Source organism: Ceratotherium simum, chromosome 24, assembly GCF_057802395.1.
Source record: "Ceratotherium simum simum isolate JZ-2026a chromosome 24, ASM5780239v1, whole genome shotgun sequence".
Taxonomy (NCBI): Eukaryota; Metazoa; Chordata; class Mammalia; order Perissodactyla; family Rhinocerotidae; genus Ceratotherium; species Ceratotherium simum.
The window spans coordinates 17,003,925-17,027,052 of NC_141923.1; the positions used below are offsets into that span (position 1 = coordinate 17,003,925).

The 23,128-nt window shown below is 38.9% G+C and overlaps 1 protein-coding gene across 3 annotated transcripts; it reads right to left on the reverse strand.

Annotated features, from left to right (window-relative positions):
* Positions 1–8,607: 8,607 nt before the first annotated feature.
* GPR65 (G protein-coupled receptor 65) lies at positions 8,608–22,773 on the reverse strand. 3 transcript variants are annotated; one of them, XR_015556015.1, is made up of 3 exons: positions 22,693–22,773; positions 19,274–19,389; positions 8,608–8,805 (listed from the first exon to the last, which is right to left on the reverse strand). XR_015556015.1 is itself a non-coding variant. In XM_087447756.1 (3 exons), exon 3 carries the CDS (start codon positions 15,377–15,379, stop codon positions 14,357–14,359), a length of 1,023 nt encoding a protein of 340 aa, XP_087303882.1. In that variant the 5' UTR covers positions 15,380–15,839; positions 19,274–19,389; positions 22,693–22,773; the 3' UTR covers positions 14,157–14,356. The 3 variants fall into 3 exon arrangements, 2 of the variants coding, with proteins under 2 accessions (XP_087303882.1, XP_004426486.2); XM_087447756.1 differs by lacking the exon at positions 8,608–8,805 and adding an exon at positions 14,157–15,839; XM_004426429.3 differs by lacking the exons at positions 8,608–8,805; positions 19,274–19,389 and adding an exon at positions 14,157–15,839 and having other exon boundaries at positions 22,693–22,767.
* Positions 22,774–23,128: the final 355 nt, after the last annotated feature.

Below are 23,128 nucleotides of genomic sequence, written 5' to 3' on the forward strand. Positions count from 1 at the left end.
TTGAGAATAATACAGGGTACGTGTCTGATATCACAGGTGTATCTGGACCACACAGCCTAGAGGGATGCAGTCAGAGAAACAGACTCTTTTCCCTCCTTCTTTCGGAATAGCATCTTGATTTTCCTTTGAGAGACAACCCTCTCTTCTTTCAGTCTCCGAGGCTAGAGTGTGACTGCCCTACGTTCCAGGAGCAGACGTGGTCTGTGAGAGAACTGAGAACTGTACATCTCTAACCACAGTGATGGATTCAAAGTTGAGAACAAGGGCAGGGGAACCAGAATCATGACTTTTGCCAAAAGTATTAAGAAAAGACTTCTCTTCACACTGGATTTTCTAAGCCGTGGAACCCAAGCCTGAAGATGCCAGTAGCTATCTTTGACGTGATACAGAAGCCAACACAGCAAAAGGTGGAACTGGAGAATGGCAAAAATGTCTTCTTGAAAACATCATCTTTTCTTCTCTTAGACAATTTGGCTTGTCGTCTGCATCCAGAAGAGTCTGCAGTAAGGGAAAAACTCCTGATCTGGGAGACTTGAAACTTATGCCAATCTCTGTCATTCAGGAGTTGTGTGACCTTCGGTAAATTGTTTTACCTCTCTGGGCTCAGATTCCTTATCTATAATATGAGGATTTTGTACTAGGTGTTCTTTAAAAGCCTTTTTAGAGCTGGCTATGGAGAAGGATAAACAGTGGCCAATCTTCCAACTCAGCTAGAACTAAGAGGAGAGTTATGCTTCAAAGTGAGCTCATTCTTTCCCCAGCATATTCAAGATGGCAGACAGGCAGCCCTGCTCTCCATGCAACAAAGGCTACCACAAAGAAAGACCATAGCCAGCCCTTGTTAGCCCATTGATATTCCTAGGAGATCTCATCTCACCTTCCCTACTTCAATTCAGTCAACCAACCACACCACGTAATTTTCATGCTCTCTCTCTTCGAATCTAATCAGCACAGCAAATGACCAAATAAATATTCAATGCCTACAGTAAGTAAGATGTGGGGCTAGGTATTGTGATTATTAGCATTCTATCTTTATGTGTATCCTCCTCGGAAGGGTCTGAATTCATTTTCATCAAGTGAATGCCAGAGAAACAAATGAGTTTCAAAGCAAAGAGGAAGGAAAATTTTGAAAAATATTTAATAATCCTCCTCGTTGTCCATCCCCCCATTTTTCCAGCAACCAATGACCAGGATATTGTTTCTGGGCTGTTCACAGCAGCTCTATTTTCTGCTATTGTTTTCTAGTGGATGAAACTTCAGCTTAAATAAACTAAGCTTATGTAACATGAATGCAACAGCATAGTCCTGCACAATTTGCCAAACATTTGTTGAGGTGTGAGGTCACATATGCACATATTACATTTGGATGTGGGAAAGAAACCATTATCATTTTGTCCTGAAAAGCCCATTTCCACTGGTGGTGGGGAAAAAAACCTTAAATTTGTGCATGGAAGGTATTTCAGTCTCTGATGGCTTAAACAATCTTTTAAAGACATGTTTACATCTTTTGAATAAATGCTCAGTCGAACTCAAGTTTCATACTTTCTCTTGGGACTCTTCTTAGATATCCACAAGATGGCATCTTCCACAGGATGGCTCCTGGGTGGAAAGGAAAGCTTACATAGCCTCTTTGCCATGAGGACAGGGGTGATGTTTACCTGCTGGTCCTGATGCTGTCCCCTGGTCCTCTCTGGCCTCTAAGAAGATGTCCTGCCCGTCCACTGGGCATCCTCCTGGCAGAAACTACTGGCTCTCACAGCCAGTGTCACTTGTGATCTGGTGACCTGGTGGGAGTCTAGTGTTTCACCTTCTGTGCTCTTACTTTGGTCCTCCTTAGAGCTGCAGATCCTCTAGGTCTCAGTTGCCTCTTCTATCCCACTCTGGGTCTAGATTGCCCACCCTGTAGCTTCTGACACAAGTCATGTCCCCCCCCCCCCCCCCACAGTGATCTATGGTAGGCCCATTGGCCCTCCTAGCTTTTCCTTACCCTTCCATCTCTGGGTACATGTGAGAATATTTAGATACCTACCCTGCCCCATGCGAGCTGACCTATTCTCAGACATCTTTTTTCATAAGCATGGCATACCACTGTGTCTATTTTTCTGTTCTTTTGCAGTTTTCCCATTTTGGTGCAGGAGTTCTCTGAAGATGGTCTCCTCCTTGAGCCCCAAACAGGAAATGGGGCAAGAATTCCCTCTGATTCTGGCTTTCCTTGTTGACCTCTCTTGATTTGACCCTAGGGGGCATGTCCTCTCTCTTGTTCTAGCTTTCTCCACCTCATGGCTTCCTCCTAGAATCAGAAGGTATATCTGCTTCATCTTTCTGCCCAGTGGGGCATCGCCAAGTAGTATCTTCTTTTACGAACTCTCACTTTTTGATACCTCCCTCCTTTTCCTGGGCAATAAACTGGGCTTTAATGATAGAAAGTCTTCGAGAGAACACCACTTAATGGGAATGGAAAGTGTAACCACTTACTATCTTCTACATATGATTGCTGTTACATTTGATAAAAAATTTTCACATATTGAGGTATATGAGGTAGCTATTCTGGTTTAAACTAACTCGGCTTGAACTAAAGAAGCCTGACTTGTGGTCTGTCAAACATACATTGCACACCCGCTTTAACCATTAAAGATAAGAATGTATCAAACATTGTCTCAAAGTAAAAGAATGCATTCTTTGAAGATAAGAATGCATACTTCCTTTTCTACAACACAAGTATCAGTACTCCTTTGAAGATAAGTTTCCTTTCCCAGACATGAGGGTTACCTTGACCTGCTAATCTGTAACTAAATATCTCTTTGAATATATATCTTGGGCATGTTTGATGTATGTTCTTTGTTCTAAAAAGATATAAAACTGTACTGAAAACTATGCTTCTCCAGAACACTTTCTTCCTTTGTGGAGACTGTCTTCCCAGGCTAGTCCTCAGCTTGGCTCAAGTAAAACTCACCTTATCTCTTTTATTTAGAGAATAGTTATTAGTTATTTGCATCGACACATCTAGAATATGTAAAACTCTATGTTCATTTCTAGGAAGGGAGTTGAGCATGGGCTTGGAGGAGATACAGAGGTGAATAAAACCTGGTTTCTGCTCTCAAAGAGCTTTTGACCTGGTGGAGGAGATACAGGTGAGCACCATTGGCTGAGGCATGGCAGAATAACCAGATGTGGCCTGTACCACAGGGCCGTGAGATCAGAGAAAGGGGAAAGGCTGTACAGCTCCCTTAAAATCTGGTAGCTCTCAGTCTAATAGCTTCTTTTCAATTTTACAGGTTAGAAACCACAGCCAGAAACCCTATTGTCAATTTTTGAATCTCGACCATGGCTTAAGGATTTCCATTTCTCAGCAGATTGAGACTGGATTTGGGAGTGGAAAGGACCCACAGCTAGACTCTTTGCCTGCAGACTGTATGCCGGTTGTATTTTCACTGTCAGAAGGGCTGTGCCTTTTCTCTGGTAGGTGGAAATTAACAAAGAAGGGCCTGGGAGAGGGCTGCATGATATTAGAGCAGTTCTTCAAGGGTGGTGCACCTACATCAGTGTTACTGGGGAACTTGGAAATGCAAATTCTCAGGCCCCACCCCAGGTAGACTGGATCAGAATCTCTGGGAACAGAGCTGTAAAGGAAAAACCCACCTAGCTTTTCCTTACAAGCTGTGTTGTGTGTGTCTCTTCTACTGCTCACACCAATCGCTCCACTTCTGACACTTCTGGCCACCAAGTGTATGGAGGTTTTTCTCCACAACAAGCAATTCTTTATGATACCAGCTGATCCTACACTTGATCTCAATTCTGATACCGTCTACTTGGAGATAGTGTCTGATCCCACAGGTTGAGATCTCAGTCCTACAACACTGCTTGTGCTCCACTTCAGATGCCAATCTTAAGTAGTGGTCCCCATGTGACCCTCAACTTCTGTCTGATTTGGCTACAAATAGAGGGTTCCCATAACATCTCCTCTGGTTCCATTAATTTGCTAGAGTGGCTCACCAAACTCAGGGAAACACTTACTTACGTTTACTAGTTTATTAAAAGATATGACAAAGGATACAGATGAATAGCCAGATGAAGAGATAAATAGGGCGAGGTCTGGGAGGGTCCTGAGTGCAGGAGCTTCTGTCCCTGTGGAGTTGGGGTGCATCACCCTCCTGACACATGAATGTGTTCACCTGGAAGCTCCTGAACTCTGTACTTTGGGGATTTTTATGAAGGCTTCCTCACGTAGGCATGATCAATCATTAATTCCATTTTTAGCCCCTTTCCCTTCTCAAGAGAATAGAGGGTGGGGCTGAAAATTCCAAGCTTCAAAATCATGGCTGGTTCTTGCCTGTGACCAGCCCCTATCCAGTTATCCAGGAACCCACCCAGTCACCTCATTAAAACAAAAGACACTCCTATCAGCAAGAAAATTACAAGAGTTTCAGGAGCTCTGTGTCAGAAATGCATACGTAGACCAAATATATATTTCTTTTTTTTTTTTTGTCAGGAAGATCAGCCCTGAGGTAACACCCATGCCGATCCTCCTCTTTTTGCTGAGGAAGACTGGCCCTGAGCTAACATCTATTGCCAATCCTCCTCCTTTTTTTTTTCCCCCCCTTTTTCTCCCCAAGGGCCCAGTAGATAGTTGTATGTCATAGTTGCACATCCTTCTAGTTGCTGTATGTGGGATGCCGCCCCAGCATGGCCTGACAAGTGGTGCATCAGTGCGCACCCGGGATCCGAACTCGGGCCACCAGTAGCAGAGCACATGCACCTAACTGCTAAGCCACAGGGCCGGCCCCTGAGTATATATTTCTTACTATATATCACAACATCAAGGGGCCCAGCACTCTGTCTTAACAAGCCCTCCAGGTGATTCTGTTACTTGTGAAAGTCTGAGAACCACTGCTCCAGACTCTGAAACTGTGTGCCAGGACCTGACAGGGTTGGCATTACCTGGGAATTTGTTAGAAATGCAGTAGCTCAGTGTTCACCTCAGATTGATTGAATAAAAATCATCTACACTGAGATTCCCAGGTGATTCTTATAAACATTAAAGTTTGAGAACCATTGCACTGGTGATTGGACTTATAGTCAGCCTGGCTTGTAGGTTACAGGTAGACAGGATTATTTTAAAGAAAGATATGTTTTCTTCTCTCTCTGTTCCAGTAGGTCACCTCCAGTCAAAGCTTGGACATCTGAAAGATAATGATCACACAATGACTCAATTGTGCCCAGAAAAAAATTTGCTTTATTTCTTGTTGCTGGTCTATTCTTCCTCCTGAGTCACCAACCTGCTGGGGAGCAGGGTGCAAAAATTATTTCACTTGTGAATTAAAGATATCTCCACCTCTGCTTGCTTAAACTTTCTCATTGAGTTAACTCAGCTGTTTTGGGGTAAATGCTCAATCTTTCAGATATACTCCACCTGTCCTAGCTCCTCCCATGATGGCTTTGGGATGGGAGAGGCTTATATGACCTTGTGGCAGGGGAGAGGTAAGGTTTAGCTGCTCACGTGGCCTTCCATGTACTGACGCAAATAACCAACAACCATCCTATAGATAAGAGAGATAAGGTGAGTTTTCCTTGAGTCAAGCTGAGGACTAGCCCAGGAAGACAGTCTCCACAAAGGAAGAGAGCGTTCTGGAGAAGCATGGTTTTCAGTACATTTTTATACCTTTTTAGATCAAAGAACATACATCAAACATGCCCAGGATACGTATTCAAAGAGATATTTAGTTACAGATCAGCAGATCAACATGACCCTGATGTCTCAGAAAGGAAACTTATCTTGAAAGGAGTACCGATACTGGTGTTGCAGAAAAGGAAATACGCATTCTTATCTTCAAAGAGTGCATTCTTTTACTTTGAGATAATCTTTATATATTTTTTTATTTTTAATTTTTTTGTGAGGAAGATCAGCCCTGAGCTAACATCCATGCTAATCCTCCTCTTTTTGCTGAGGAAGACCGGCTTTGAGCTAACATCTGTTGCCAATCCTCCTCGTTTTTTTTTTCCCCAAAGCCCCAGTAGATAGTTGTACGTCATAGCTGCACATCCTTTTTAGTTGCTGTATGTGGGACGCGGCCTCAGCATGGCCGGAGAAGCGGTGCGTCAGTGCGCGCTGGGGATCCGAACCTGGGCTACCAGTAGCAGAGCGCACGCACTTAACCGCTAAGCCATAGGGCCGGCCTGAGATAATCTTTAATGCATTCTTATCTTTAACTGTTAAAGCAGATGTGTAATGTGTGTTTGACAGGCCATAAGTCAGGTTTCTTTAGTTCAGGCTGAATCAGGTTTAAACCAGAATAGCTACCCCATATACTTCAATCTGTGAAAATTTCTTATCATGTGCAAATTAGAAAAAGATGTGTCTTCCTTAAGATACTTTCCTTCCAGTGTTGGAAAATTGTCACACTGATTTTGTAAGAACACTTTGCTGCCATATGCTCTAAAATTGCCATAATAAATGTGCAAGTCTATGATGTCTGTGAAATGAACAGTACCCCATAGTCATGGATTTCTTGTGCATGCTCAACTTGCACAACTGTATGCTAATCTCTATTTTTGTACCACACTGATGTGTGTCAGGATAAATATGGGGTTTCTCCCAGACACTTGCAGCTGCCTGCATGGAAAGCAGATTACTAGAACTGACTATTCTACTCCCCCGCGACCCCTCAAACTCTGGAAGATTCTACTGCTTCTCAGGCCATGAGGTTCAACATTTGTCTCTGATTTCCTCATTCTAAATTCTTTCTTGCCTCCTCCCCACAGTCCACTGGGGTCAGAATGTCAGGCTTTTCCCATTTTCTTGCATAACAGGAGCTTCGTTTGCATCATAACTGAGTTCTCACTTCCCTTAGCTTACAGAAAACTCCAAGTTTAAGACATCCAGGCCTAGTTCTTGATATGAAATGGCAGCCTAAGGGATTTTTAAAATTCTTTTCTTGGAGAAAGAAAATATATATAATAATAAGCCATAATGTCTGGCTTTTGAGACTCTGTTCGCTAGTGACTCGCAGCTAATATTGACTTCCTCTTCCTGGCTAAAATTCACTCTTTTCCTGAAGCATGAAAACACATTGCTTCAGTGGTTGGGCTCTTTGGCAGTATTTTCTAGTTTTGAGTATATCAGGAAAGCTTTCACAAAAATTGTATTAGTTTACCTTTCTCTTGTGGGACCTTATTGAAGACTGTAAAAAGAAGCCCAAAGACTCCAACGTCTTGAATTTTTCCTAACAATTCTCTGATGTGACAGCCTTGGTAGGCATTTTCTGAGTCCCAGGAGGTAGCAGGAAAGAGTTTAAGCGGTTGTTTTGCTACTGTTTACTAACAAGGATTGCTAACTTTACAAACTAGAGAGATGTCCTCGTCGCCCTCTCCATCATGCCTCTTCAGCTATTCAATAACCAAGAGGCTGCAACTTACATCACTCTCACTTCCATGTTCCACATTCCAATGGGGCCCTTTGGGGTTCAAGAAAGAAAAAAATCTGACTCAGACTGATTTGAAGAATAAGGAAGTTTATTTGGTTCACGTAACTGCGATGTGTGGAAACTCATCATGTCATAGAACCCTGCTCCAGTGCTCTTTGATTCCCTGAGTTCTCCTTTCTTCCATGATCACAAATGGCCACAGAGATTCCAGGCATCTCATCTGCATGTCACATCATCCAGGGCAAAGGACTGAGCCTTTTTCCCAGCATTCTAAGCATTTACGTGCCCACCACTGAACCGATCATTGTTCCAGGGGATTGGATTGCTTTGATTGGCTTAATTTAGGTACTACATGCTCCATTCGTGAAACCAAGAACCATATGAATTTTGAAGAGAATGTCTACATGATGCACAGGAATCTGAGTCACTAACTGGGCTCCTACCCAGTCTTGTCAATAAGCCTTGTGTTCCAGGATAGTCAGGGAGGCAGCGAAGAACCACTGAGGTTCAAAGGGCCACTGAAAGCTTAGATGATGTCACTGTCACTGGGGATTGATAGAGACTGGAAATGAAAGTCCCCTCTTCCATTTTCTTAGCATCATGTAAACCTCCCTGATTCTGGTGTGGACCTGAGAGAGGAGGACAGCCCAGTAATGACTGAGATAGAATTTCCTAGAGCTTAGTGATATGTGGGCTGGGAGTTACAACTAAGTTGCCTTAAAGAAAAGGCAGCAGTACTTTTTGTAGCACTGAATCAATGAACAGAGACTCATGCCATTGTATAGCCTGCAACAAAATTAAGTTAATTTATGGATATCTTACTAAAAATTTATGAAAAGAACATCCTAGAAAAATTTCTCATGAGTTAGGAATGACAGATGGAAATCAATATGACAGTTCCTGTCATTACCAATTTAAGATGAATAAAATATCATTGATAATGTCTGTTTTACTTTAAAAAGTGTGACATATGTTAATAACGGCTTTCCTGAAAGGAAACTCTTTCTCCTTACCCTTATTTTTCTATAAAATCTTAAAAATTTTCAACTGAAAATACGAATAGTCCCAAACACATCAAAAACTGAACCCTTGGGGTAGGTCAAAGTGTGAAATTGCACCATTCTTAGTTCATTCCGTGAGTTAAATTATTTATTCACTTAACAAACAATTCTGTTTACCAGTGAGAATACTCTTAACAATAGTTCTTTTAGGGATCAGAAAAAGATTTGTAGAGCAAGAAGGAGAATCTATGCTTATTCCAGACTTGCCTTGCCTTGGCAATCGTTTCATCCAAGGAGGACTGGACAAGTGTGAAATGCATTAGGTCTTCCCATCCTGTAGTCCTTTTGAACACAGGATGTCACCCTCTCCTTTCTTGGGTGACCTGCCAGAGAAACAGTGAAGGCATTATCCTGAAGATTCAAAACAGCCTTCCTTAGCATCAGCGAGTGTCATTTCCATGAGTGGGTGAGTGGCACGAAAGAGGATAATTTTTTGTTCTATGTATTTTTAAAAAACACTAATAAAACGTAACAGAGCTGGCCCTCATTATGTGCACGCTCTAAAGGTTCACAGGTTACCTCTCTGCGGCATTTCTACAGAGGCACTTTTTAGTCCATTATTGCAATCCTTTCATTTGAATCATTTAACTGTCAAAAGAAATTAGGGTTTCCAGGTTAATCCATTCATTAGTAACTGTCAATAGTCTTGGAGCCAAGACCAGAAATTTTACAATAATTTTGAAAAGGATTCTTTTAGATGGATGTTTACAAGTTCAATCATGTATCCAAGAAAGATCAATGAAATACTGAGAACTGAAGTTATTTTTCATAGCATTGGCAAGTCAAGTCACTGACAAGATTTCTTGATTGTATTTAATTTGAAATTAATTGAGCACACATTTCTTAGATAACACAATTTATATTTTTACTCTAAAGCTTGCACTGAGCAATGATTTGGAGCCTTCCCTAGCTCATTCATTTATTGGCTTGCTTTTCGAACACCTAATTGTGACATTATTTGAGGAATCATAACCTATTTTTTTAATGTGTAAAAATCCACTAGTGTTTCATAAAGGGGTTAAGAAAATTATAGGAAGAGGAAAAATTGATTACAGGCCATTATATGTTTAATGATATGCAAATGCTGTTAAATTAGAATATGATTGTATTACTGTTCTTTGGGGAAGAACAGATTTAAACAATTCAAAATAAAAAATGTAATTTTTTAGAGCTGAGATCTAACAATAATAAATTAGAAATTAAAAATCTTACATATATTGAATTATATCTTAACTTTCATAGATAATAATTTCAACATAGTAGACAAAATTGCAAACGGCTTATAGCTTAAATGTTTTATGTTTCTGTTTGTGTGAAGAGTGGCCAGTATTTTCTTATATGGGTAACATAACTAAATAAGAACAAGTCACTAGTATTATATCCACAATCCTGCAGGAATTGCACAATTCAATCCATGTTCTCTTACATGCAGACCAACTAATTTTAACCGGCTGAAAAAAAATACTGGAATTACATATGAGGCTTAAACCAAATGAAATTATGTGATGATTATTGAGCTTTCCAGAAAACATAGCAATAAATGATGCAAACTGAATATCAGCATTTCCCCCCATTCATTTCCAATTCATTGGAGATAGTTCTTGTTTCTTCGATAGAAAATTGTCACCCTAAGCTACTCTTTGCTCTTTGGGAGTGGCAGCTAGCCACGATCTACAAGGTTCTGAATAGAACATGCTCGACACCTAGTGGTCACAGACAGAGCCCCCGTGTGATTTTTCTTGGCCAGAAACAAATGATGGAGTAAGAAAAGAATCTTTGGAGGAGAAGAGGAATCTGAACTCCCACATCACTTCCCTCTCACCCACATTTGGCTCAATTTTGCCATTGTCAGCTTACTGCTGCACACAAGGGGCATTCAGCTAATGCAACTAAATAACATGAACTTAATCACGTTGTGCTCCATCTTTAAGTTGTATGAAATGCCAAAGAAGAAAAGAAATAATAGCAGTCAAAAAATTTCTTTTAACTTGAACTGAATCAGGTGTTTACACTATAAACAAAGAACAAAATTGGACATTCCTACTTTCTTTTAAATTAAACTTCTGTTATTTTCCCTCGAAGGTGTCTGTCCAGGAGATGTAAATAAAACGTCTCAGTCAGAACGGGATTTTTCCAGAATAGTAGAGCAATGAAAAAAATGCTGAGATAAGTTTTCTTACCACAGCTTGCTTGGCAGCCAGTTCTGGCTGGAGGAGGAAGAGAGGAGGGGTAGGCAGGGAGAATCTCAGCAATGTCTCCCTGGCTGCTGATTTAGTAAATAAGAAAATGAAAACACCCACATGGTGCATTATTCCAGAAGTTAAGGAGGTAATATGTGTTCTACTAGTTGATATTAGACATCTTACAAAACAGTACAAGCAGGTGCTAAAACAGCCCAGAGATTTTTTTGTTTGTTTGTTTTTGTGGGATAGGACAGGTCGTTTGTGTGTGTCTAAGAATATGTGTTATTTGTGTGTGGGTGTGTGGATTGGAGGAACAGCCTTCTAATTCAGGGCAGGGTCATCCGATGGACCACACAAAGAAGTCTATTAACACAAAGGCCTTCTTGGGTCAGGGTTTTATAGTAGCTGTTGTATTTCCATGGCAACCTGTAGATGAGTTTAGCCAGAAAAGAACAGGGGCCCCATGCATAAATGACAGAATGATGACAGTGGTGACTGGGCAAAAAAAGCCCAGGGCAAGATAAAAGTGTTGTAAAAAGAAACGCCTATATGCAATGTATCCCAAATTCTATTTCAAAATTGGTACGTCTAATTAAAATTAAATCAAGTTCACAAAGTCAACAGAGGCAATTAGTAAATAGTTGTTTCTTTGCTCATAACATTAAAGAATGGAAATATAATGTCTTGGGGAAAATTTTTAGCTTAAATTAAAAAGAGAAAAAGGAATAAATCAGGTTGGGGAAGCAGATGTCCTCAGGATGTTCCTGGGGAGATGAGGCTATATAATTTGAATGAAACGAGGTGGTTGTTTTTGACATCTTTTAACTTATCCTTCACTCAGGAAGCTTCCCCAGACTAGGTAGGGAAAATGGAGGATATAAAAACCTGTTCTCAGTCCTTTACTGGCCTATCCAAGATATCTAATTGATTTCATTAAAATGAAAAATAACATTCTGAATGAAGTAAATAAAAAGTCAAAAATTTAAACAATTTAGAAATGGATATCTACCTATCTGTTTATGGTGATGTGCATATGGTGTGTCTCCTCAGCATTGTGAACTCCTAGGAGCAGGCACTATTGAGAATGTGCCACGGAGCCAGGAGCAATGACGCCCTCAAGTTAGCTTAATGGATGTGTTCAACCACCTGGAGGAAGCACTCACAGCAGTGGTGTGCGGAAGCCAGCTCCTACCAGCTCACATTGCTACATTCCTAGCCCCAGTGTCTCTCCAGGGACTGTTCTGTCTCTTGGGTAGCTGTCCAAGTAAAGATGAGAATAACTAGGAATAATGAACATTTAGAAATCTCATCACAGTTTACAAAGTGTTTTCACATCTACTTGTTAAAAACATGTGGTACTATTGTTCCTGCAGTTTATAGAAACCGAGCCTTAGGGAGAGCACAAACATTTTTTGAGGTCAAACAGCTGGTAAGTGGAAGATTGGTGGTGTTCCAATCCAGGTCTTCTGACAACAAAGTTCCAGGTAATAATAGCTACAAGGTCTTATTCCTTCCAGAAGTACTTTCAGTTTAATGTGGAAGTTTAATTAGGAACCTAAAAAGCCTTTCAAAACTAAAAGATTAACTTTACAGTGTTGGGATTGCAGATAACTTTAGATCATGTCTGGAGCGCTTTGCTGTAAATCATACGAGCACCCTCCCGACATGGATTCTCCATGATGGGCCCTGCTCTGAGAGGAAGGATGGGCAGCTTGAAGGTTTTGGCAGCCTGGTTCATTTTGGAATTTATCTCACAACATCCTAAATCATGGTTTTGCGGTTAATTGTTAAATAGAATATTCTTATTAAGGGTGCCACAAGTTTGTCTTTGCCAAATCTCTTCATATAACCAACTGAGGTAAAATCCTAATAAGTTTTCTGTAACAGATCAGTTTATCTACTATCTATATCGCTTATTATATTTCTAGAGGAATTAGTTATGAAAGAACTCTCCTTTTTTCCCTTATTCTGATCTAAATCCAGTGACTATCCTGAACAACTCCTCATGCATATATGTCTTTTTCATCCCTAAAGAAAGAAATGCTGGAAATGTTAAAAAAAAAAAAAAAAAGAAAGAAAACCATAAAGAAGGAAAAATAACTCTGGAGGGAAACCAGGAGTCTTGCGTTCAGGGCCTGGCTCTGCCTCCAGCTAACTGTGTCACCTTGGACAAGACACTTAACCTGCATCTGAGTTTCCATCTGTGGGCAAAATTGCTTCTGGATCTTTTACTTTTACAAGTAATCAACTCACAGGCTGCCAATAATTGACCAATAATCAACCAAACAGCCCAAACTGTTTTAGGTACTCTTCATTTTAATGGTGCATCTTTAGCCTTTAAGCATATGTAAGTGTATCTCAGAGTGTCCAGACCAGAATCTATTAATTCTCTAAAAACTTTATGACTAGAAAAATGCAAAGAACGGAGACTGCACAGCTGGCCTCAGAGTAAGGTGGTTTTCTCTCGTGTACTCAAACCATCATGGAAAACAAGTGGAAAATGCAGTCAGCTTGCGCACTCTCTGATTTTTCACTGTGTCTAGAAATTCATTATTGAAAGGTTGTTAGTCTTTCTTGCTATCAGGATTTTTGTTTTCTAATGTGAGGGCACTAGATAGTACCAAGACATTTGCTATCTGATCATTTGGGGAGGAGTTGAAGGAACAGATAGGAGAGAGAAGGGAGAGGAGGAGAAAAGGAGAGTAAGATAAAAAAAATCTTTAAAAAATCTCAAAAAATATTTTGGTTAGGAAAAATGCCTACTTAAAACTAGGCAGAGCAATTTCCATAGTGAGAAATTATAAATATAAAATAATATATTATATCAAGCATTTCTAAATATTTTAAGTCCAAAAAGAAGTCTCTGAATGTAAGATTTAATATAATGAATGTCCTTTTTGTCTATAATGTGTCTTTTTGTGCAGACATTAGACTTCTGGTATATTTTCAACTCGGTTGTACTCAATCGCAAATTTAAAAAAAATCAAAATCAAACAGAAATATTGTGACTGGTAAGAAAGAAGGTCTCTGAGCAGCTGAAAGAGCTTTCATGAAGCTCATGTACTTTGTGTCATGGAAGAGGCCTTCAGACTCCCACTCAGAGACGATTTACTTTATAAAGAAGTCTTGCAACTCAGTGACTAGGTTTCCAAACTGATGTGCGCTTCATAAGGCTTCATGAGACCATTTCTTAAGTAACCGCAGTACTTAACACAAAACCTGGTACATAGAGTGGGCTCAATAAGTATTTGTTAACAATGAGAAGATTTGAAGCAGTATTTAGCAGTTGGAATTGTTGGAGACAGGTACCTACAGTTGGGAGAAGTGATAGCTGACAGCCTGAAATTCATAGAAAGACTGAGAAAAATCATAAAAACCAGATACGAAGGTCACTGATTTCAAGACACACAGTTCCATCCATTTTACTAACCTCTGAGGGATTATAGCACAGATACAGACAATTATCATTCAACAATAATGATCCTGAGTCATTAGGAAAATATGAAATTTTATTTAATACTCATTCAGTAAAAGTCAGGGAGCTATACAGTGCACTTTAAAAATATTTCCATTGGAGCAGATTAAAATATTCACTCACTTGGAACACTTAGTCCCCTCCCATGCTAGATTTCCTTTTCAAAACGTAATCTCGGTGATTCGATATTATGTACCTTAAAAAAATTCCCTGGTTCTATTCCAAGATGTCTAATTCCACAGTATCTTTTGTAGACATAGAAATTGTGCTTTTACTTTGTCTTTGTGATGTACTAAGCTTCCCAGTACAGAATTTTAATATATTCCACATATCAGATCTTCCTGTTTCAGTTACAAAACAGTACAGAATTGGATCAGCGACACAATTTAAACTTGTTAACGCAACTGTGATTCTGTACATCTTATAAGTCTGCTTCCCAGGCTTGTGGTCAAATAGACGCTCATTGAAGTTCACATCCCGCTCTAAAATACAGCGAATCAGCAACATCACATGAAAGGGAGTAAAACACAAGATAAAAGTCAACGTGATACTAACAAGTAGTTTTATGATTCTCTTCTTTTCGCTGTTTTCTGTGGCTTGATTGTGCTGCACAGCTTGGTAGACTTTCCGGTTGCAAACCATTATGATGACCAGAGGTATGGCATAGCCTGCACACGTCCTAAACAAGTTGAGTTTGATTTGCCATTTTTCCAAGGGGTATTTGTCATAGCATAAAGTAAAATTAGACTTTTTGGCATCACAGTACTCGATAGCTGTTTCGTCTTCCCACAGAATGGCAGCATTGAAGATGGTTTCCAATACCCAGACAAATAGGCTGACCATGAATGCAAATTTTCTTGTCCTTAGGAAAAAAAACTTCATAGGGTAGACAACTGCTAAGTACCGATCAACAGCGATGCAGGTGAGGAACGCTGTGCTGCTGTAGAAGTTCATGTACATGAAGAAAGCACTGCCTTTGCACAAGGTGGGAGAGAAAGTCCAGTTGTCTCTATTCCAAGTATAATCAATCCACAGAGGGAGAGTTAACGTATACAGCAGATCTGACAGTGATAAACTGAAGAGGTAAATTCCTAATTCATTTTCTTTTTTTACTTGCAGAAAAGACACACATAGAGATCCAATATTGGCTGGAATGCTGACTACGACCACAAAGACATAAACAATTGGAAACAAATAGTGATCCAGGTCATGCTGTTCTTCAATACATGTGCTGTTCATTTTCTCTTTCTAGGGTAGCAATTACATTGGTTCTTAGAAGATAAATAGCAAGGTAAGCTTTGCCTCGTTGTAGTTTGTTTTCAACATCTAATTCACTTTTACTATGATTTCTTCCATTTTTCTTTGCTTTGAAAGCTTCTGATTAATTCATCAACGCTTTTAAAGGGTGGATGTAGATCAATTTTCACACAGATGTCAATGGTTGGAAGTCAGAATCCAGGCTCCTGGCAGTTAGATAAAGTGGTCAGTCGATTTTAATAAGCTGAAGTCCATGTGCTCATTATCACAGAATGCCGACGAAGAACTCTCCAAGGATCAACCGGGTTATCTCTCAGCTTTCATAGAGTGCTGTCTCCACTCTCCTTTTCTTCATGAAACTCAGAGGAGATTGGTGCAAACATGAATATATAAGGCTTTATTTTCACAGAGATTGACATCTCTTTTTAAAATGCCTTTGTTTCTGTAATAAAAGATGAACTAGAATAGTTTAGATGTTCAAAAGATACATAGTGATTTTGAAACAATCTTTCATGTCATTTATTGAAGATGTCAAAAATGCATTCAATTATAATGAAGGTATTTAAAAAGGGAAAATGATCTAATTGACTTCAGTAAGTGAAATCAAGCTGAGGTATTTTACGTCTTTCAAATAAGAATTATCCAAGGGATGCTAGATTAGAGGGAATTCTGCTTCTCACTGGACATGATCTAAGAACAAAAAACTAAAGTTGAAAAGTCATTTTAAGAGCTAATAAAAAAGATGGTAAATTCATTGATTTGTTGGTAATCAGTAAATGCTTTTGAGCATATGATACAGTGTACAGTTATGTGATTTCAAGTTTTTAATTTCATATGCAATCTAGGTGTAAGGCACTTTCAAAATCAGCTTATTGGCCATGAAAACATTGTCACAAGAAATTTTTTTTTTTATTTTGTGAGGAAGATCAGCCCTGAGCTAACATCCATGCCAATCCTCCTCTTTTTACTGAGGAAGACCAGCCCTGAGCTAACATCTATTGCCAATCCTCCTCCTTTTTTTTTTCCTTTTTTCTCCCCAAAGCCCCAGTAGACAGTTGTATGTCATAGTTGCACATCCTTCTAGTTGCTGTATGTGGGACGCGGCCTCAGCATGGCCGGACAAGCGGTGCATCCGTCGGCCCCCGGGATCCGAACCCAGGCTGCCAGTAGCAGAGTGCGTGCACTTAACCACTAAACCACCGACCCCACAAGAAATTTAATAAAGTGCAGTATTTTAAAAGATAGCAGCTTGCTGAACCTTCATAAATGATTAAGCAATAGTACCTCTTCTGTTTTTCCTTTACTTCCTTTGTGGCTAACTCATTTTATCTTTCTCATGCTCTTGTGAAAGAGAGGGCAGAATGTTTTCAATTGTGAGTAAAATCTTGTGATTAATAGTTTCCACCTTTATACTAATAGTTTATTAGGTTAGTGTCTTTTTGAAGGTCTGATGTTATAGATTCACATAGGAATAGAGAATCCATCCTTCTTTTCATACTGGAGTAGAGAAATTATATTCCATATATTTTCTGTCTATATGCCTTTGCTAGTGAGGCCAAGTGCTTTGGATGATTTATCTGATGGGGATCTTCACAGAAGGCTTTGTAGAGTCACTATGCAGGGGAAGGAAGAATTGCCCTCTTCTTGTGTATTGTGGGGCTTAGATGACATCAAAACCACCCCTTTCCAAGTGTCAACGAGCCCTAAGCACAAAAGAGCCCTGCCATTACAAGGCACAGGATTCTGCTGGTGGAGTAACCCATGTCCAGAGTACATATATGTCACTTTTAAAACAAAGACCTAAAATTCCTAAAATCTTCTAGTTTTAGCACACCTAAAAATATGAATAAAATGTGAAAAATAGTCTTTTAAATCAATAGGTGAACCTGCAGAAAGGAAGAAATTTTGTGATGGAAAAAAAGGAAGTGGGAGCTGAGATCAGGGAGGTGAGTGAGCAGTAAAGCTCTGGGTGTCCTGGAGGCATATGTGGATCTGGAGGAGCTAACCAGAGCCTCTGAACTAGAGTGTGGGCCCATGCAGGCGGGAAGTGGTCCTCACCATCTCACACATGTTGGGATCCAGGAGCCTCTGCCGTCAAGCAAAGGGTGAACTAGAAAATAAACATAATAAAATAACAAACTTTACAGGCATTTGCAGATAGCAGGGAAAGTTGGCAAGTTCCCTGTCCCAGCTTGGTTTCTGTGAGGAGCTATAACAAAAAGTCCGTGAGGATTCATGGCCTCTGAATCTGGTCCCCACTTGGGAACTGAGTCTGAGTCTACACCACTAGTTTGGTCCCGAAAACTTCAGGCCAACAGTGAATTAACGCTGGATTTATGTGCTCGACTTCATTAGTCATCAGGGAAATGCAAGCTAAAATCACAACAAGATACAACTATATGCCCACCTGGAACTCCTATTTACTCCTGGTTGGAAACTGTTTGGCACTTATGCATACCATATGATTCAGCAACTCTAGTTCTAGGTATATGCTCAACAGAAAGACATACATATGTTTACCAAAGGACATGTGGCAGAATTAGAATGTTCACGGGAGCACTATTTGTGATTTCCCCCAACTGGAATGCCCATTAGCGGTAGAATAGATAAGCAAATTGTGGGATATTAACACAATTGAAATCTATGCATCAATGAAAATGAACAAATTATTGCTACATGCAATAATGTGGTTGAAGCTCAGAAGCATAGTGGAGAATGACAGGAAAAGACAGGCACCAAAGAGTATACACCATCTAATAAAAACCAGGTCAAGCTAATCTCTGCTGTCAGAAATCAGGGTAGTGATTCATTTATTGAGGGCTTTCTATGTGCTGGGCACCGTATTAAATGGCAGGCATGTTTGTTGTAATTATTGTTTCACTAAAATTTATTTATTATAACCCTATATTAAAAATGAAGAATTGAGCCACATATTAAGCAATTAGCCCCAAATTACCTACCTAATCTTGGTAGAACTTGGAAGCAATCCCAGGTTGTAATGCTACAGCCTCTTGACTCTTAACTATTTTGTTTTCTGCCTTTTATATAAAACTATCTTAGAAATTTGATCAAAGTTTAAAACATTTCTATTTTCCACCTAGCAGTAGCACCAAAAGATTAGTACAAGTCTTCTAGCTATAGTAACAATTCTAATGAAAGAAAATGACTTGTGAATGATCATTTCTGCAAATTAGATATAAAATAAACCCACACTTTCTGGAGGCCGACACTTTCATGTGCTCTATTAGACTACCTGGGCTTCAAATAAACTTGTAAAAAGAATCATCTCACATCATGTTCTCACCCTCAGTGACAATGTGTTATGTTTCCCTGTATCTGTCAACATGTTTTCTTTGAAAGGTTAAAAGTGTTTCTTTCTAATAAGTTAAAATGGGCAATGTAACCGTTTTATTTAGACAGGCTTTTATTTTCCCTGCACTCAATTTTAGAAATAGATGGCTAAAAGGAGCAAATACCCCGCTCTACCACACTAAAAGAAAATAGCCTCCCAGTTCTTAGAGTCATGAGGCTGAATTTTGAAGAGTCTGTTGTTTAGTTCAGGAATCCTCTGTGAATTGTTTTGAAGTTGAAATTAAGTATTTTTCACCACTCATGAAGAAAATGTAAATAAGACCAACTGTCAAGTTGAAATAGAAAGACATATATAGTTATCTCAATTGATGTGTGTGTGTGTGTGTGTGTGTGTGTGTGTGTATACATGAGATATATATATATCTCATGACAAGCAGGAAGAACCATCAAGCATTTCTCTTCCTTCTCAACACAGCCTGTGTGCATCGCTGCAAACAACAATGTAGAGTGTTGTATTAAACATTTAATTGTTAAGGACAAAAAGAGAAATCAGGTAGTGGTTACCTTTGGGGAGGGGCTGGGTACTGACAGGAAGAGGGCACTGGGGGACTTCTCAGAATTCGGTACTGTTCTGTTTCTTGTTTCTTGCTATGAGTGTTGATTCCATGAACAAGTTCAGTCTGTAAAAATTTGTCAAGCTGTACACTTAGGATATGTGCATTTTTCTGCATATATGTTATATCACAGTTAAAAAGTTCAAAAGTGGAGTCGAAAAACTATATGGGATGGGCTGTAAAGAATCCTGATAACCGACCAACATCTGTTTTGCTGGGAGATGGAGCAAATATGCCTTCCTAAGAAATGACATGATTTTACTTCTTTCCTCATATATAAAAAGTAATTCATAGAAACAAAATTAAACAAACAATAAGTAATTTAAATAATATGAAAATGAATTCACCAAAAATAAAGGTTTACGATATGAAAAAATAAATATTCTAGATACCTGGCAGAAGTAAATACAAATCATCCCTTGAGGAAAGCTTCCCAACCCAGGCTTCAAAAATTCTTACAGGGCCGGCCCCGTGGCTTAGCAGTTAAGTGCTCGCGCACCGCTACTGGCGGCCAGGGTTCGGATCCTGAGCGTGCTCACCCACGCACTGCTTCTCCAGCCATGCTGAGGCCGCGTCCACATACAGCAACTAGAAGGATGTGCAACTATGACATACAACTATCCACTGGGGCTTTGGGGAAAAAAAAAGGAGGAGGATTGGCAATAGATGTTAGCTCAGAGCTGGTCTTCCTCAGCAAAAAGAGGAGGATTAGCATGGATGTTAGCTCAGGGCTGATCTTCCTCACAAAAAAAAAAAAATTCTTACAGATAAAGTTCTAACAAATATGAGTTCATTAGAGAGCGTGTGCACATGTGCACACACGTATGCATGCACGTGAAAATTAGCCACTGTTTGTGAGATTTAGCAAAAACAAGAAAGAAGAGTGCCAGATCCACAAAAGCTTGAGAGATAAAATTGATAGATCATATGACACAAAACAAGTATATTTAATATGTTTAAAGAAATAAAAGAAGGGATTTGAAAACATGAGTATGGAGCAAGAGACTACAAAGATGACCAGGCATAATTTTAAAAAGTTTGCAATAGACTTTCTAGAAATAAAAAATATAATAATTTAAATTAAAAAAATAGACACAGGGACTAATCAGTTGATTAGCTCCAGCTGAGAGAGGAATTAGTATATTACAAAGTAGAACTAAAGAAATAACACAAAATTATCAGAGTGTTAAAGAGACAAGAAAATACCAAAGAGACATGGAGGAGAAAATGAAAAGGTCAGCATATGTATAATTGAAGTTCTATAAGGACAGAAGCGAGAAAATAGGGAAAAGGCAATGTTCAAAAAGAGACTGACAGCTGTCTAGAACTGATGAAGGACATGGAATCCTCAGATTTATGAAACCCAGCAAGTCCCAAATAGGATTAAAAACAAACAAAGATGGAAATTTACATGTAGACACATGGCAATCAAGCTGTGGGTCACTAAAGACTAAGGAAAAAAGAACCCGAGAGAATAGATGGTCTACCTACAAAGGAAGAAATTCAGACTGACAAAGGATTTCTCAACACAATAATAATATAAACCAGAAGACAGTGGACTGATATTTCCAAATCGCTAAGAAAATATATGTCATCCTATATATACCCAACAGAACCAAATTTCAAAACCAGAGCAAAAATAAGGACATTTCCAAAAAAACTACCGCTGAGAAAATTTCCCCCCCAAAACCTCATTAAACAAACTTCTAAAGGATATAAGTGAGGAAGGAAAATGATGCTAGAAAAAAGTCTGAGATGCATGAAGAAAACAAGCTACAGAGGATGGAACTCTGATGGGTGCATGACATCACATCCATTACTAGGCTAATGTGTCTGAGGAGAACACCTGAACCATGAAAATACCCTTCCTTGGGACCAGGACTGAAAGAACTGGGTGACGGGAAATGGGTGCCCCTTCCTTCTTTATCCATATTACTCAATAAATATGCATATTTTCTCTTAAAAAGTATAAATGAATAAAATGGAAAAAATGATTTTAGGAGGATTTATAAAGTTCTCAATGGAATAAATTTCTTTCTCTGTAAAAATGTTTCCTGCCTTGAATGACACAACCACAAGACTGAATGGTTTGATGAAGCAGATACTGGGTGTCTTCTCTATTGGGCTACAGATGCAGTGGCTGTGGAGGCTTGTGGTGATGTGTGTGGGCTTTGGAAACTGTTTGAAGTGCTCTCAATAGCCCTTGGGGTATTTGTGACCATGTATGTTTCTTTACTTCTCTAAGTTTCAGTTTTCACAGATGTAAGATAGCATCCACTTCGTAGAACTGTTGTGAGGATTAAATAAGATGACACATGAAGCAAAGAACCTCGCACATGGTAAGCCTTCATATACATTAGTTAATATTATTGTTTTAATGACGGTAAAATGTACCTAATCCGTAGCTGTCCTTTGTGCTGTTCTTTATATTTCCTAAAAGGAGGTCACCTTTGGCCATCTACCCAGATCATAGCAGAGAAGTCAGAGGCACCCAGAGTGTAATTTGTGCAGTAACATTTCACATACTATAGGGAGCTCTGCAGGTAATAGTTGTTAGATTAATTTGTGTGAATCTGAGATTTTAATGGAATACATAATTCTTATTATTCATACATCTTTTCAGATGTTATTTTGACTACTTTAAACAAATTTTGAGAAAATTGTATTGAGAACCAGTGCTGAGAAATTTGGACAAGTTTTTCATTTTGATTTTAATTTTTACCAAATGTCAAAAAAAGATAATCCACATGTCTATTCTTAACCAGCTCCTAAAATAGTACAAATCATTGGTGACAATGATCAAAAGATGACATATTTTCCTACAGCACTACAGGAAACATTTGCCTTTATTTATCAATTTAATAGCTACTTATTAAGACTCTACTATGTGTCAGACACCGTGATTGTCACTTATTAAGTAAGAATTATTAATTCTCATTAATACTTGAAATACTATTTCCGTATTTCACATTATTTCTGATGGTATAAAAAGTATCACTAGGGGATACTGTGCTGATGAGGAAACAATGCCAGACAGCTCTGGAGCCAGGAGCTGGTAGAATTCTTCCTAACCACTTAGTTCAGTTTGCCAATATACTGTTTCCTGAAGAGGAGATTGAGTATAAACATTTCTCTTTTGTATTTTGATAGTTTTACCCAACTATTTCTAAACGTACGTTTTGACATCCTATTACCACTGCTCAAAGTAGAGGAAACCATGTGTCATCCTTATTTCTCTCTATTATAACGCTTTGCATTGCCACATTTATACAGACTAAACCAGATAAAATGTTGCCTACATTACTAACAATCATGAAAAATATGTTATCTACTTAAAAATCCTATTTTATTTTTCAATTTTATACTTACCCATGTTTCTTGGGGTGACGATTTTGTTGACCGAGGAGCTGGATAAATCTGCTTTCACCAAGAAGAGAAACCTACACTGCTGAGGGGACAGGAAATTGCACTCATATTTCATCATAAACCAATGAGGAAGCAACATCTTAATGAGAAGGATGTACATTATCCAAGTGTGAACAAAAGAAGTCTTTCAAATATTTTAAAAGATGTTTTCATTTATTTACTGTAGTATAATTTTTATAACTCATTTTTCTCTTTGCATCTTAATTATAATCATATACTGATATTATATGTATTTTATTGAATACAATGTGTACTAGAATTTCATTTAGTCATTCATTCACTCATTCACTCATTCATTTATTCTGTCAACACATATATCTACTATAGTCTTAGGGCACTGTGCTGGGAGATACACAGGACCTGACTATAGCCCATAAGG